This window comes from Talpa europaea, assembly GCF_964194135.1.
Source record: "Talpa europaea genome assembly, chromosome: 3".
Lineage (NCBI taxonomy): Eukaryota > Metazoa > Chordata > Mammalia > Eulipotyphla > Talpidae > Talpa > Talpa europaea.
The window spans coordinates 137,661,355-137,676,587 of NC_140069.1; the positions used below are offsets into that span (position 1 = coordinate 137,661,355).

General features: G+C 39.4%; 1 protein-coding gene across 1 annotated transcript in view; it reads left to right on the forward strand.

Annotated features, from left to right (window-relative positions):
- The window catches only part of EXOC4 (exocyst complex component 4), a gene marked incomplete at both ends in the record, with an annotated part of 653,799 nt that overhangs the window by 510,135 nt on the left and 128,431 nt on the right, over window positions 1–15,233 (forward strand). Inside the window, one exon of the mRNA XM_084230488.1 lies at window positions 5,770–5,906. Coding sequence (XP_084086614.1) covers window positions 5,770–5,906 — 137 coding nt within the window. The remainder of the gene's footprint in view (window positions 1–5,769; window positions 5,907–15,233) is intronic.

The window sequence follows — 15,233 nt, forward strand, 5'->3', positions numbered from 1 at the left end:
ATTTTGCTGAATAGCAACCTAAAAGCACTTATGAAGTGTGTGTGTGTGTGTGTGTGTGTGTGTGTGTGTGTGTTTTGAGGGGAGTAGAGTTGGGAATGCTTCTTAGTAGTATTAACCTGCCTATTCATTAATCTATTTCCACTTTCTGGGTACCGTAGATCAAGAGGAATAGATGACCTGGCTATAGTGTTATGCTGATTTGAAGTATATGTGTCAACAAATATTTCTTTATTGCCTAATATTAGCTAGGGAAACAGAGATGGCCCTTGGGATCTCGTGGTCTAATTAAGCACAACTGTTGTATACTTCTCTCCCCTTTCCTGCTATTTTGTTTTGTTCTGTTTTGAATATGAAATCACAAACCTCATAAAGAGCCAGCTGTGCTTACAGGACAAGTTAAACACAATTTTTATTCAGCCAGCAATGATTCTCTACCCAAAATGTTAAAAAAAAAATCATTAGTATTTTATATCATATACATTTTCTAGGTTCTTAATTGGCAAATAAATTTTATAATTATGGGAATTTTAAAGGGATACAGTTTTTCTGATTGCCCCCAAATTTGGCCTCCTATTTTCTTTACATAAGCCTGTATATTTATATATATATATTTATATATTTTATATTTATATATTCTACCTAACTCTTTAGCATGTCAAACAGAGCTTCAGAATGTGTTTCCCTGTTGGTTGTATATTTATTTTTTTCTGAATAGCAGAACCTTTGAAATTATCTTCCTATACTTGCAGTGGATTATCTTTATGAGATTTGTGATTAGTGACACTAAATTGGATTAATGTGTTGCATTTTCTTGCTGGAGAAGGGGAAGAGAAGGCATATTCACAATATGTATATACTATGTATATTGTCCATGTTGTAAAAAGGACTCTGTCATCTAACTTCAGGCTGCCTTTCTCATCCTGCTCTCATCACACACACACACACACACACACACACACACACACGCGCGCGCGCTCACACACTTTCTCTCTCTCTTACTTCACCTCAGCCTTAAATAACCACCAGCAGTTCCTAGTCCCATGCTAATCCATGTTCATGCTCCTCCATCTACCTGAAATGCTTTTTTTCCTCCTGTTTGTCCATCTACAAGTTGTTTTTTGTCTGTAATGACTTAGTTCAACTCTAAGTTCCTCATTCTCACCATTCCCCCTTCCACCCCTGACCAATGACCTCTTCCCTCCTCTGCAGCTCTATGTACAATATACAGATGCCCGGGCTAGCTGAAACCTATGACCTTTTATTGTCCTTATTCATGAACTTGCTTCTCTCCTCTGTCAGCACCTGGTGCCTCTGGAGGGCAGGAATCTTATCAGGCTTTGTATCTCCTACAATTAGCTTAGTACTTGACACATAAAAAATATTCACTTAATAAATATGTATCTATTTAATCAATTAGTTAAATGTCCTGCTCTTTTCCCAAACAACTTCTGATCCTTTTGAGCAACTTCTGATCCTCTAGTGGTCGCTGGTAGGATTACCAACAGCACTGCTATGTCTAAACAATTTAAAATACCCAAAGTGAAAACCATTAGAGTGGCTACCCACTAACTGATGATATTCTCAAATAAGCTTTGGTAGGGATGATGATGCATTTTCACAAAAGCTGGACATAGATCATTAAAAGTTGAAATTTAACAAGCTTAATAGAGCCAGCAAGAACAGCTAGGGAGGTGGAAGGAACCAATGCTTGACAGGACTGGTGATAGGCAAGGGCAGGGACTGAGAAAGAAGACATCTCTTCCTGCCAGGGCTACTCCTTATGTGACCTTCAGCATTCATTAGGCCTTAGTGTTGTGCAGGAGGGAAAACTTTCCCCACCCCCTCTGGGTTCTTCTTGGACTATCTGAATAATCAAAATAATGTCAGACAGATTAATAGGGAAAATTTTAATCACAAGCATACATAGGCATGAGAATTCCAAAGATAGTAAAGCAAAATGGAGCATAAATATCCTGAGCTAAAGAATGGTATAGGGACCTGGAGCTTCAAGGGGAGAGGAGAGAGACTCTCATAATGGGGTGGGGGGGTCATATAAGGGAGATCAGATACTCTTGTGATTCACTGCCAGATAGATGGATAGGTAGATAGATATATAGACACATAGGTAGATATTCACTCAGAAAGGTTATTTCTGGTAGTAACTCTAGTTCTGGGTAAAACTCCTAATTTACATTTTTATCGGTAGTTAAGAGAGTGGTAAAAATTTCTCTTGAAACTGCAGACCTTAATTGAATTCAGCTCAAAATAATCCCCATGACAATGTGGTGCATCTTGGGGAGGCCTGTCTTTTACAGTGTCCTCATCACTGTAAACAGAGACCTGGGGAGCATCATTCCCAAACCATGTTCTGGAAACACTGCCTCAGCCAATGCGAAAAGCTAGGCTGGGAAAAGTGTTTTATTTACATCAATAGTTAGAGGAAGATTGAACTACACGCACCTCTTTAAGATTCACAATGACAGTAGAGCATTAAAAACATGCTAAGTTCCCCAGTAAGGTAACAGTGAATTTTCTTCAACTTGGCATTTCCCAAATTACTTGAGCTTGGAGCTAATTTTCTGGACTAGTAATATTAGCATCATGCTCACAATCCCTTTTTGGCAAATAGTGGACAAAGTCTGCAAGGTCCAGTCCTCTCATTCGTTTGTTCATGCATTCATTCATTCATTCATTCATTGTGTTTTGAACAAAATTGCTGCTCCTTATACACCCTCTTCCTTATTTTGGATTGCTGATGTGTCTATCTCTATAATAAATTTTATTTATTTTTCAGAGCAATGGTGTTTTTTTTTAATGCATTAGCTACCCAGGGATTTTTTTTTTTTTTGGTCCTTTCTCATACTGCATGTCATGATCAGATTTTATTACCTGGTAATAAAATGAAAGAAATGAGAATTGAGTTGTTTCTAAACAAGTATCAATCATTTGTGATATGTTTAATAGAAATTATGATGAATAAAATCAGGGCTTTACTTATTATGAAGTCATTATATTCAACATTGGCAAATCCCAAATTAATAAAAGTGAATAAATCATTTGCAATGCCAGAGACCAAATAAATAAAAACAGGATTGACCTTGTTAGAAATTTGAGATTTTCAATATTTATCTGTCAGAGCCACTGATTTGGAAATTGTTATAAATTCTTTAAAAATGAGAACATTTTTTCCCTGTAAAAATACCCATCATTTGGCAAACTACAGTGTCATTTTCCTTGAAGAGAATGTAGTGATTGATTATCCAGAGTGCTCCCATGACAAGGTAAACCAACCAAATAGCTGGAAAATTGTATGTAATCATATAGCATCACAGAGGCTCTGGGTTGAGCACAGCCATTGGAATTAAACCATGGCATTCTAATCACTCCCTGCAGGTTCTTCCTGTTTACCCCAAAACCTTTATCTCTGGGGGATATTCCTGTGTGCCTGCAGTCTCCCCTTCCCCTCTGACTACATCAGCACAATCCTTACCATCCAAAAGCACTGGGGTAAAGAGCAAACTGACTCCCCCAAAGAGATCTCAGCATGCAAAGATGTCTTTGGCTAGCATCCCTACATGCATATCGTTCGAGAGGAATATTTGTGTGTGTTGGTGTTAGTAATACTGTTTATTTTATTACCAGTAGCATCCTAAAGAGTTTGAGAAATTATAGCCAGGTGAGGGAGTGCAGAGGCTAGGAGATGGACAAAAGGAATAGAAGCATGCCGTTCTCACTTTGGAGAAGTTAATCTTACCAGGGAGAGAGAAAGGGAGAGATAGAGAGAGAGAGAGAGTCTGTCCCCCCATACCTGTCTGTGTCCATCCTGAGAACAATTAGACTGTATTTCCTAATGTGGAAGACTCATGCATCGATTGAATACCAACCTGGGTGATGAGGGTGAGTAGAGGAGCCATCAAATTATCCTTGGTTATTAAAAGGTGAAATTAAGTGATAAGCCAGGACTGGCTACCCCAACCTGCCCCCAAGGTGATTATCAATAGCGTCATTGGAAATGGACCCAGGTCCTTTCTCTCAATAATCTGAGTAAAGCTCCCTGTGTGCCTCTTCCCTGCAATGTTTTAGACTTTAAAGAGGCTTTGTTAGGATGGCAAGGCTACTCTCTATTAATTGCCTTCCACATGTTGTCGGATAGTCTGTGTTGTGACTCCAGAGGAGGATTTTAGATTCTTCTTAGCAGCATGGGGACATGTAGCCAAGCAGAATCAATTCCTGTCACTCACACACAAATACAGAGGAACGGGATTATGGATCAGGGTGAAGCTGCAGAGCTTTAATCTTAAAATCAATACAGAGAAGGAAGTTGAACTTGTGGGGATTCTATAGAGACTGTAATTTGGTTTCCTATGTGGGTTGCCTTACAGAATATAACTGCTCCTTCCTTTTCACCTTTTGATTATTTTACTTGGAGGATAGAGATGGGAAAAGAGAAGGAAAGAATACAAGCAAATAATCTTGAATTAGCATGCAATGAAAACTCAACACACTCGCTCATCCTGCATCGTGTTGAGAAAAGCTTTATACTTTTGTCCATTCTTTCTGTTTTTAGAAGAAAAAAATTAACCAAGACCCTCTACCCAGAGTCTGCATTTAAGCCTATTAAAATGCCTTTGATTATTTCATTTTCAGACTGGGGAAAGAATTTTTTTTGATGTTTACTTTTATGGCAAAGCCTAGTATATAGCTTATGTGATTTTATATAAATTAATACATATTCAACAGGTCAGTTATTGGCCAAAGGATTTCAAGCATCTGTGCATGTAAGTAATATTTATGCCAGTTTAATTCTTCTGAAAGAGGCATGGACTGGTAGCTGAAACAATTCAGTCTTATTCAAAGATTTAGAATTTATTAAATATGCCTACTTTTCATCTCTAACGCTGATTTGTATTATACTCTGTTTCCAGCTGTAAGATAAAACGGGCTTATTAATTTCTTCCCATAATTTTTTCAATTCAGCTTTAAAATATGTCTGAATCCATATGGGCACTGTTTCTACAGTGGCAACAATAGGAATGATCGCATGAAAACATGATTGGGTTGGAAGAGAGTACAGACGTAGCTCTAAGGGAGAATGATGTCATTAAATGGGGAAAAACCTGCCACCCCTGCTTCGTTTACTTCTTTGTTTCTATTTTATCTTTAAACTGGAGGTGATTTCAGGATTCAGCTGAGAGATTGGAGTGTTGAGAGTATTGAATGAGCTAAAGCACTGTACTGGTGAGAACCCAGTAAATGTTCATGATAATCATGATTATTTTGTGAGTCTCAAGCCAGGTAGCATATGCTGTATCTGTGAAAACATTCTATAAGCTGTCGGGCACAATGCAAATGTTAGTTGTTATTCTCCATAGATTGATGGTCTTGAAAATGTTAAACAAATCATGGAAGTCCTTTTCTTTGTTCTGCGTGTCCCTTGGTCTTTAATATCAAAGTAAAGTCCTGCAGGTGATAAAGCAGGCTCCAAGCAATATGCATTTTCTTTTTTAAAAGCCACAGAGATGTCTGTGGATGCCAGAAATTCCCTGCAATCGATTTAAAAATCCCACAGAGAATAATTTCTTAGGTCTCTGCAAGACTAGCACCGTCTAAGATACTTACGTATTGTTTGTAATCAGTATCTTTAAATGTTCCATCCTCCCAGGAAAGCTCAGCTTTCTCAAGTCCTTTCACTTGGCCTTCCTCATGCCAGCCATCCCTCAATAAATAAACTCATGAATTTCCATGTTCTCTCTTTGTATTCTTTTCCAGAGCACAATCATTGTGGAGAAGACAGTGCAGGACCTCATGAATCTGATGCATGACTTGAGCGCATACTCAGATCAGTTCCTCAACATGGTGTGTGTGAAGCTCCAGGAGTACAAGGACACCTGCACTGCAGCCTACAGGTAGAGCTCCTGCTGGGAGTGGAGGGCAGTCACCTGAGAAGCTTACCAGCACCGTAGTCGGTGATAGTGCTTTTGTAGCCTAATGTTCCACCACTATGGAAAAGAACCATCCCTGAGTTTGTCAAGGGGCCTGATGAGAATATAGGTCGTGGAAATAGTCTCTGAGACCCTGGGATCATCTGCTTGACAAAGGGCATGGAAGGAAGAAGGGGACAGAGCTGCTTAGGACTGGCATGGGGTGGCTTAAATGAGGTGTCATGAAAGGAAGTCTAGATGGTAAGATTTGTCTTCTAGGAAATTCCAGATCTTGACTAAGTCCATCGGTGATTCTAAGCAATTTCCAGCTTGCAGTAACCCTTAGTAATCTTTAATATGTTGGAGTTTTTTTTTTTTTTTTTACCCTACTTCTTACAGATGTTTTGCTCCTGATGGTAGATCTGTAGCTTTTCTATTGTCATGAGAAGACAGTTACATCTGTTTTCAGCATCAGTGGAAATGGAAAACCATTGTTATGAACTTGAAAACCTTTCGCTTTCCCCTGATTTCTTTTCTCTGGGCTCAAAATCTCTTTGGGTTAGTAGAAGAGATCATCGCACTTCTTGTAAAAAGCTAATAATAGGAACAAATTATGGTCTGGTTGACAAGACCTGAAACCATTAGGGAAGAAAAGGATGTATAATCAAATAGTACATCGATGTGATATATAATTAAGACTGGATAGGTATAGTACATAAGTGGTACTGCTTGTACAATACAGAAGATAAGAGCAAAAGGAATAAGCCCAAGAGAGAAAGGGCAGTCAGGGTCTGGCAAGATTATGCAGAAGGTGAGTTACGTGCTGGACCTTAGGGAGGTGAATGAGTTTTAAGGAGGTATAAAATAAAAAACAGGGCATGCATGGGTGGAGTAGAAATTGTGACACAGTTGTCTGATATTCAGAGGGAAAAATAAGGAGGAAGTTTGATTAGAACTGAGTTCCTAAGAGAAGGCAGTAGGAGATAATGCTGAACGAAAGAAGACCAAATTAAAAAAGTGTTAAAAAATTAGATTTGAAAATTTAGATGATACGTAGTAGATGTGGCGTCATTTTAAGTGAACCAGGGAGCAGTGTGAGGAAAGATCAGTGTAGCCATGGAGCACAACATAGGTTAATGCTTACCCTGTTTCAGTCCATCACTAAGGAGTATTTATCCACAGCTGCATGAACCAGTTAAAAGAAACCCAGTCGTCTCATTGGGATATGGACGTGCACTCATATATTACTTCTTTTGTTCATTAACTATTCATAAAAAGCAATATCATGTAGGTTAAACTGATACATATAACCAATAATTACAATTGTGTGCTAAATAATTATAAAGGCAATTTAAACAAAGTATGTTAAAATTTAGTCTGTTGTAGCAAAGTTTAGTTCAATAATTTAAATTACTTAGAATTTACACAAATACTTTTTACAGAAAACTGCACTAAAGTAATAATAAAATACCTTCAAGTGTGAAGATACATTCTATTAGCTAAAATTCACTGAAATAATAATTAAAAGTGAAAATATCCAGCTGTTAAATAACTTGTTCATATGTATTTTAAATGTAAAATAGTGGGTAACAAATCCCAATGGTATTGAGAATGCACTGGATACACTGATAACCTGATTTTAAAATGTCAGCATTTATAATATTCCAAACTTACATCTTTTGTGATCATTTCAATTTATCCTTAATTTATACTGTCACCTTAAAAATGTGGGAAGGAGTTTTTCCAAATTTCTCTTTAAGAGATATACAAGTTAAAAACTTTAAAGCCACCGCTCTTGGCTAGTCATCTAAAATGGATATTTCTGGGCCATAAAGTATTAATTTTCAGTTTTTCAAAACGAGGCCCCAGAATGGTTATACCAATGTTTCATGTACCAGTGAAAATCAAACACATTTTAGATATTAAAGCCTAGATATTCAAAAATTAAATATTTAAAATCTATTGCATTTTAATAACATAATTTAAAATTTTCTTTATTTTAATCTCCATTGAAATTTAAGCTTTTTTTTAAAAGCAAGGTGTGTCCTCTTTTTCTTTTACTGCATTATGGAAATCCAATAATTTCTAACAAAAAATACTAGTGAAAATTATAACAGGAGAAGTTATGTAACCTGCCCAAGATACAGTAAGATTTACCTATTACTGTTGTTCTTGTTATTTTGATAGAAATCTTTTTAAGTTAGTGTGTCTTTGCTTCTTATTTATTGCAGGTCCTCTTTTTCTCAGTTATGGTCCTGCTTCTCAACATACCAAGTGATGGGAAGCTCATAACATCAACAAAGCCAACTGGTCATTGTTGAAGTTTCTCATTTTGAAACGCTGTTCCCCTGCTCATTGGACTTGGTCCTGATTTTTACTGGAATGATTCCAAATCAGATTAATCCTGATACATGTGACAATGGCTATCACAGTCCATTTAGTCTTTATTTTTTCCTTTAGACTGAACATTCTGAGTTTCCGAAATGTCCTGGATATACAAACCAGCCCAGTCTTCTTTCTTGCATTGCCCACTAGCTTGGCAGTGTCAGTTTCAAAAGGAGAACTACAGACTGATTCCAGGGCCCAGGGGTGTCCTTTGTCCTTCTACAAAAAGCATGGCTTTCCTTCTGCAGGACTCAGTCTGGTTCCCAGTACTTCTTATCATATCCTCCCTTGCACCTGTCAGATAGCTATTGACTCCCTGATCCAAGACCACCTTTGTGGGCACGGAGAAGTTAATCAGTCGTGAATGACAACTCTATTGAGTTTACATTCTTGGTAGAAGTAGGAAAATAGGGGACAAAGAGCTCAGCCAGGGTTCTCTACAGCATTAGTTTATGACACATGACGTGGTCAGCGTGGGCAATGGTGACATGCTGTGGAGGAAGAAATTACTTAAGGAGAGCAAGAAAGACTCAGCGAGGGACACAAAGTGGGAATGAGGAAGGTTTAGGTAAAAGGAGCTGAAGGGAGGAAGGAAACACAGCAATGTCAGAGACAGGAAAGAGGAAAAGGAAGAACAAGTGATGAATGTTTGGGTTTTCGAAAGGAAAGCTGAGCCAAAGCAAAGAATCTTGAATTGGGTTCTGGGAGCCACTGAAGGTGAATCAGCAGGGAGAAGCTGGGACAGAATGTGCTTTAGGGAGATTTTTCTGAACTTTGTGTAAAATGGATGGAAAGTCCAGAGTGTGGAGTTAGAGGGGAGAGAGAGGAGAAGCAGAAGGGACAGATCAAGAGACAGGAAGAAGGTAAATTCCTCGGATGGGCCTGATTGGCTGTTAGAGGGTAAGGAAATGTAAGAAGAAATACTAGTCAAAATTAGCCTTATATTTTCTATGCTGTGTTTTTGGAGACATTTTTTAACTTAAATTCAATATCTCAGATTTATCCCTATATTAAATGTTATTTTTAGTTAATCATTTCACTCTATTGAGATATTTTTGAATCCTTATTCAGTCATCAAAAAATCTTAGCTATTCCTCTAAGTTCTACTGCATTCTTGATTTTGTAAGCAATCTCTAGAGTTTTTTTTATGTCATCAAAAAAAAAATGTTCACCAGAAAGGCTAGGTTGAGAATTTGGGGAGCACACATCTTGAGACTTCCTTTGAGAGTAACATCCATTACATATTACATATATCACTTCAGGAGTACATGTGTTTGTCTGGTGATGAGCCTGGACTTGAGCTCAACATCAGGCTCTGGAGCCCAAGTCTGAATAACAGCTTTTCCACCTACCAGCTAAGTGACCATGAATATTACTCAAACTCTCTGTGCCTTGTGTCATCTGCAAAAAAGGGATGAAAATAGTTCTGTGCTCATGGAGCTGGTTTGAAATGTGAAGTCTTAGAACTGTTTTTAGCAAAAGAGTAAGCTTCCCCCAAAGGATTAGTATGTTATTTTGATAATGACAACAGTGCTGATAACAAAAGTGACCTTTGACTTTTACCACCATTCCTGACAGTGCTCCCTGCATGTCCTCATTTGTCTATAAGAGCCTTGTTAAATTTCTTGCTGGTGTCCTCCCAGTCCCTATTCTTTTAGGCAGGTAAGCTTCCTTCATGTCCCCCTAGATGGACAAGTACAAGCCAGCTAAGGACAATACTAGGTCCTCCCAGCCCTGTACTTTTAGGGCACACTGCTCCCCACTCTGTCAAACTTTTAGAACTCTTTTTTGGTAACCACACTTGTCTTGGATGCCTTGCAAATTGCCCATGGAAACAAGGTCTCTTTGACCTGAAGCCATAGTTACCATTTCTTCACTCAAGTCAACTAATTGCCTAGTTAGGAAAGGAAAAAGATCATGTGACTTGTTCTTTGTGAGATCATCCTGGTCCTAGTGAGTACCACTTCCCAATTGTTTACAAACCATTTTGAATGATTTCTTCTAGAGTGTTGCCTGTTCTTCCAAACTTACTCAGTTGCTTTAATTTTCCTTCTTCTATGAACATCAAGGACATTTGCTCTCAGGCATTGCTCCCATTCTGCCAGGATACCTACCTATAAGATGATCAGCAGTGATTCTCTGATTCTATGCTGGGAGTGACTTCAGTACCCTAAGGTCCTTGCCTAAATATATTAAACCTGCCAGAATAGTTTTTCATCTCAGTAACTGTTGATGCAGTTGATTAGTCCATCCTTAAATCAGTTTATTTAGTTGGTTTGGAGGATTTCATTCATTCACCAAATGTTTACTGAATTCTCACAGAAGAGTTTGTAGGGATAGCAGTGAGCCAGACAGACAAAATACTGCTTTCACGGGGTTATATTCTATGGGAGAGGAAAAGAAGAAAGAGACAGTAAATATAATACATAAACAAAGAATTTTAGGTGACAATAAGTAGTATAGAAAAAGAAATGGAGTGGGGTGAGTAGATTCTGGAGTATAGAAGGATGTTGCCGGTATAAATAGTGTGCTCCAGGTAGATCTTGTCAAGTTGAGGTTTGACGAAAGGCTTAAGAGTTTGGGAAACTAAAGAAGTTGTTGGGAATGAGCGTCCTGCAGAGGTCCAAGGCTCTAGGCAAGAGAGTCGGTGATATTTTTCAGCAACAGCTGGGAGGTTAGTGTGGTTGGAGGAAAGTGAGCAACGAGGAGCTATCAGAAGCATGTCCAAGAGGGGCCAGAGCTGAGTCACATAAGGCCTTATAAAGCACGGCAGAGGTTGAGTTCTGCCCTGTGTGAAATAGGGAATGATTGATAATAATCACAAGAGTTGTTTCTATGAACTAGTAGGTGTGAAAACTGGCTTGATGGAGGCTTAAAAGAAATCGATGTAGGCTTAAAAAAAAATGGGGAACAGCAAAATTGTAATTGAGGCAAAAGTTTTACTCTGAGTTTTGCAGCAAAGGGGAGGCTAGTAGCTGGAGAATTGAAGCCATTTAAAGGGAGTCTTATGGATTTTAAATAGAAGAAATAAATGCAAGTTTGTGTTAGAAGAAAATTGTTTAGTAGAGAGGGAAAATTATTGATGTAGGAGAGAAAGAGGTAAATTGCTAAAATGATGTATTAGCCTAGGGGGTAGGGCTGAGATGTCGAGCTCAAGTGGAGTGACTGACTATGTTTAGGCAGAAACATAAAGAGTTTTGTTCATATGGTCTATCTTTTCTATAGAAAGTGAATAAATTCTCTGTCATTGATATTTCATCATTCTGTCCAAACAGAGAAATTGGCTCTCCCTTGTACTGCTGCTTCTTGGGACATTGCTATTGCTTTTGGTTCTTGACATATTGTGATCATCAGGAGTGTCTCAATTCCTCCCTCTAAGAGACCATACCACTTTGATAGCTCTCCTGGCCAAATGCCCTGAAATGGTGCCCACTGATTGCGGCCCCCTGGCGGGGCATTCCACATACGAGGTGATGATATCTGTCGTGATCTAGCGCAGGAGCTGAATTACAGGCCCGGGATGAATTTATCTCAGGATTGGGAGCAGTCATTCTGTGACGCTCTGAAGGGGAATAAATAGAAAATCATTCATAGGTTGTTACACAACAATGCGTGTGCACACACACCCCCCACATAACCCCAGGGTGCCTTTTGCCTGTTACTTAATCAGGTTTTTCAGACTAGGGAGAAAATATTTTCTTATTGTATGAGTCTGAAGATGCAAAGTGTCCTTACTTCCTCTCTTCCCATTTATTGCCCTCCCCCGGATTGGCACCTGCTGAGGAGTAATTAGGCCAGTCCTAATTTGGACAGCCAAATCCTGATTACAGTGAAAGGAAAACAGGAAATGTTCTAGTTTTGCTGCCAGCAAATGAATGACTTAAATAGAAAGCCATATACAATTCAAATGATCCGAAATGATATAACATTGGGCATGGAGGAAGGGAACAGGGAGACTGCAATCTGAGTCTTTCTCAGCAGATATCTTTCAGAGACGCGCTCACATCCACAAGCTCACAATGCCCTCTGCCGAGAGCGCCTTGCTTGCTTTCCCAGTTTGCTGGGAGATCCAGAGCGTCCTCTGGGAAGTTAGAGAGCGGCAGCAGGTAAAATGCATCCCACCTTTCTGTGAGAAAGACTCACTCTTAAAATTCTTGCTCTGGAGAAAGGCTGCACTCTCCTACTGATGCCACGTTACATGCTTTGGGTAAAGAGAGGTGATCTGAAAGGAAAGCAGGGCAAGAAGTCTTCTCCTTAATTAGTCTCGTCCCTTGGGGCTTTCAGGAAAACTCAGCTGTGGATGCTCTGCTGTGCTGTATTAGCGAGTCAGGCAGTTGGTCCATTAGTCTGTTTCTTCCTTGCTGAAGGCCTATCTCCCTTTGCTCGTTCGTCCTCTTTGTCCTGAGATACACCCCGGAGCTTATGGGTCCCCACATAGTCATTGCAAGATTGGAAATCGCAGCTTGGTTTTTGTTGTTTGTTTTTTTTTAAGTTACTGTCTGTTCCAATTTAGCATCTGTTCATGGATCAATTATTTTGGGGCCTCTCTGCCTTGAGTTGGGCCCTGTGGAGAATACAAATAAAACACTTTATAGCATGGGGAAGAGGTTGAGAAATGAAGATGATTAGAGTAGGCAGTTTGCTTTGATAGGAATGGTAGGAAGAGGGAATTTTGAAATCTTCCCATATTAGGTAAAAGAATAGCGTCATGGGTTTTGGTGGGGCGATGACACAATCAGATGGTATTTTAAGTACTCTCACTGGCCCCATCGTGTTAAATATAGTGACTAGACACCAGAGCTGTGACAGCTCACTTTCCGTTTAGCAAGAGACTCAGGCCTGCAGAAAGGAGTGCCTCATTCCCTGCCTTGCTGACTTTGCCAACCTAACTAACTTTGAACCACCCAAGAACCAAGGACATATACCAAGACCCTCTACCAGCTCCAAGTAGAGCTTGTCGTCTGGTTCACCTCTTGAAACTATGTTGTACCCCACACCCTTTTGCTTGCATAACACTGATATACTCATTTTTATTTAATATTGAAGTGATACAAAAGAACATTCATCGAATATGTATAGAATCTAATTCATAGAGCACATTCAACAAGTGAGAGGTCTAAGATGTGCTCCTATAATTTCTTATGCATGACTACTCTGGAATTCATCCCACTGTATTATAATTTAAGATTTTCTCATGATGAATGATTTGATCAGTCGCTGGTGTCCATGTTCTTTCTCTCCCTCAAACATTGTTTTTCAGCTGTGAGTTCACCTCAGTTATTTTGAGAGATTTCAAGACACACGTGCTAGATTTCCCATGTTCAGTCCACTGAGAGTTGGGGCTGCACAAGATTTTAAAATTGTTCCAGAAGTGGTTCTCATGTGTGATACTGATCTGAACTCGGAGCTTTTAGAAGGAAATGACTGTGTCTTTTTCCATATAATTTTCTCCCACAATTGCAAGAAGTCTATACATAAAAGTCTGTCCCTCATGTTGATTGATCAAGTAAATCTTTTTTTCAGCACACATTTGGCTGTCCTCCTGGCCAAAGACAGATGCTGTCCACCTAACCAGGTGCCCCACAGGTCCCATAGCAAATAGCCAAACTCTGTCTCTCCTCCAGCTCAGTCTGTCATGACCACATACGAGCAGTCTGCTGCAGTCACTTTGTTGAGATTTAATAAAGACCTGGGCTAGCATGGAAATATACCTCAGTGGTCACTATGCAAGGGACTTTGTAGTTAGTAACTCATCCAGTCACAACAGTTTTGGAGATGACATCCTCCCAGGTTGACAGATGAGAAAACAGCCTCCAAATGGCTCAGAGCATGGCTGAGTATATATTCCCAGAGTATAGCAGTGCTAGCACCTGTGTTAGAAATCCAGTCTGTCTGACTTAAAGCCCGCAGAAGAAACAGTGGAATTAGAGGGGACTTGGGAAACATGAAGAAGCTTTCAAATAATTTAGAGGGACAGGTAGACTCCAGGACACTCAATCTGATATTAATGCAGTCTAACCCTGATCAGCCCCTTGGCCATGGGCAAATTCCCTAACCTCTTTCCCTTGACATTTCATCTGTTGAAGGGAAATAAAACAGTACCTAGGAGCTGATATGTGTAAAGTATTTAGAAGAAGACCTAGTTCATAACAAATGCTAAAAGAGTGTGAATCAATATTATTGTTTGTTGCTAACTACTGATGGTGGTGTTTCTATTACTTACTTTTAAAGCATTCCCTTGATAACATTGATATTCAGTAAGAAGATGGCAGAAGAAAGATATTTGTATGTTATTTCCCTGCTGTTTTATGCTTCAGCAGCATCATTCATTCGTTCATTTATTCCTTCAATCTGTTACTTTTACTAAGAGGCACTCTGGGGGGCAGCATATCCTAGGACTAAGGGATCCTATGCAGAGAAGCAAGTTATAAAGGTGGCACAAACTGAAAGCTTAACGGGATTGAGCTTAGTGTAAGGAGAACAGAGTGAACTCAGAGACTTGAGTACTGAGTGAGATTGGGCAGTTGAGGGTCCAATCATTTGGGTTGTCTGGCTGCCCCGTAGAATCTCTTGAAGCTTGAATGCCCATCCTGAGCCCCACTTTGGAATGTGAAATTGATATCTTTAAAAAAAAAATCCTCCCCAACATTCTAATATGTAGCCAGGATTAAGGGCCAATGGGAAGAATCTCTAAGTAAGGGAATTTGAGTTTCAGTGTTGTTTTTTTTTTTTTTTGAAGATATTTTTATATATGCACACAAGAGCTGGGGTACAGACCAGAGGAGCAGGGGGTGAGAGGATTCACCAGAGACAGTGGGGAGCAGAACAGGTGGATTGACTGAAATACACCGCTGAGGGGAGCAGCGGGTGAGTCAGGAGAGGTCTGCTGCGCCATGTGGGTTGCTCCCTGGCCGGCTGGGGATCAAA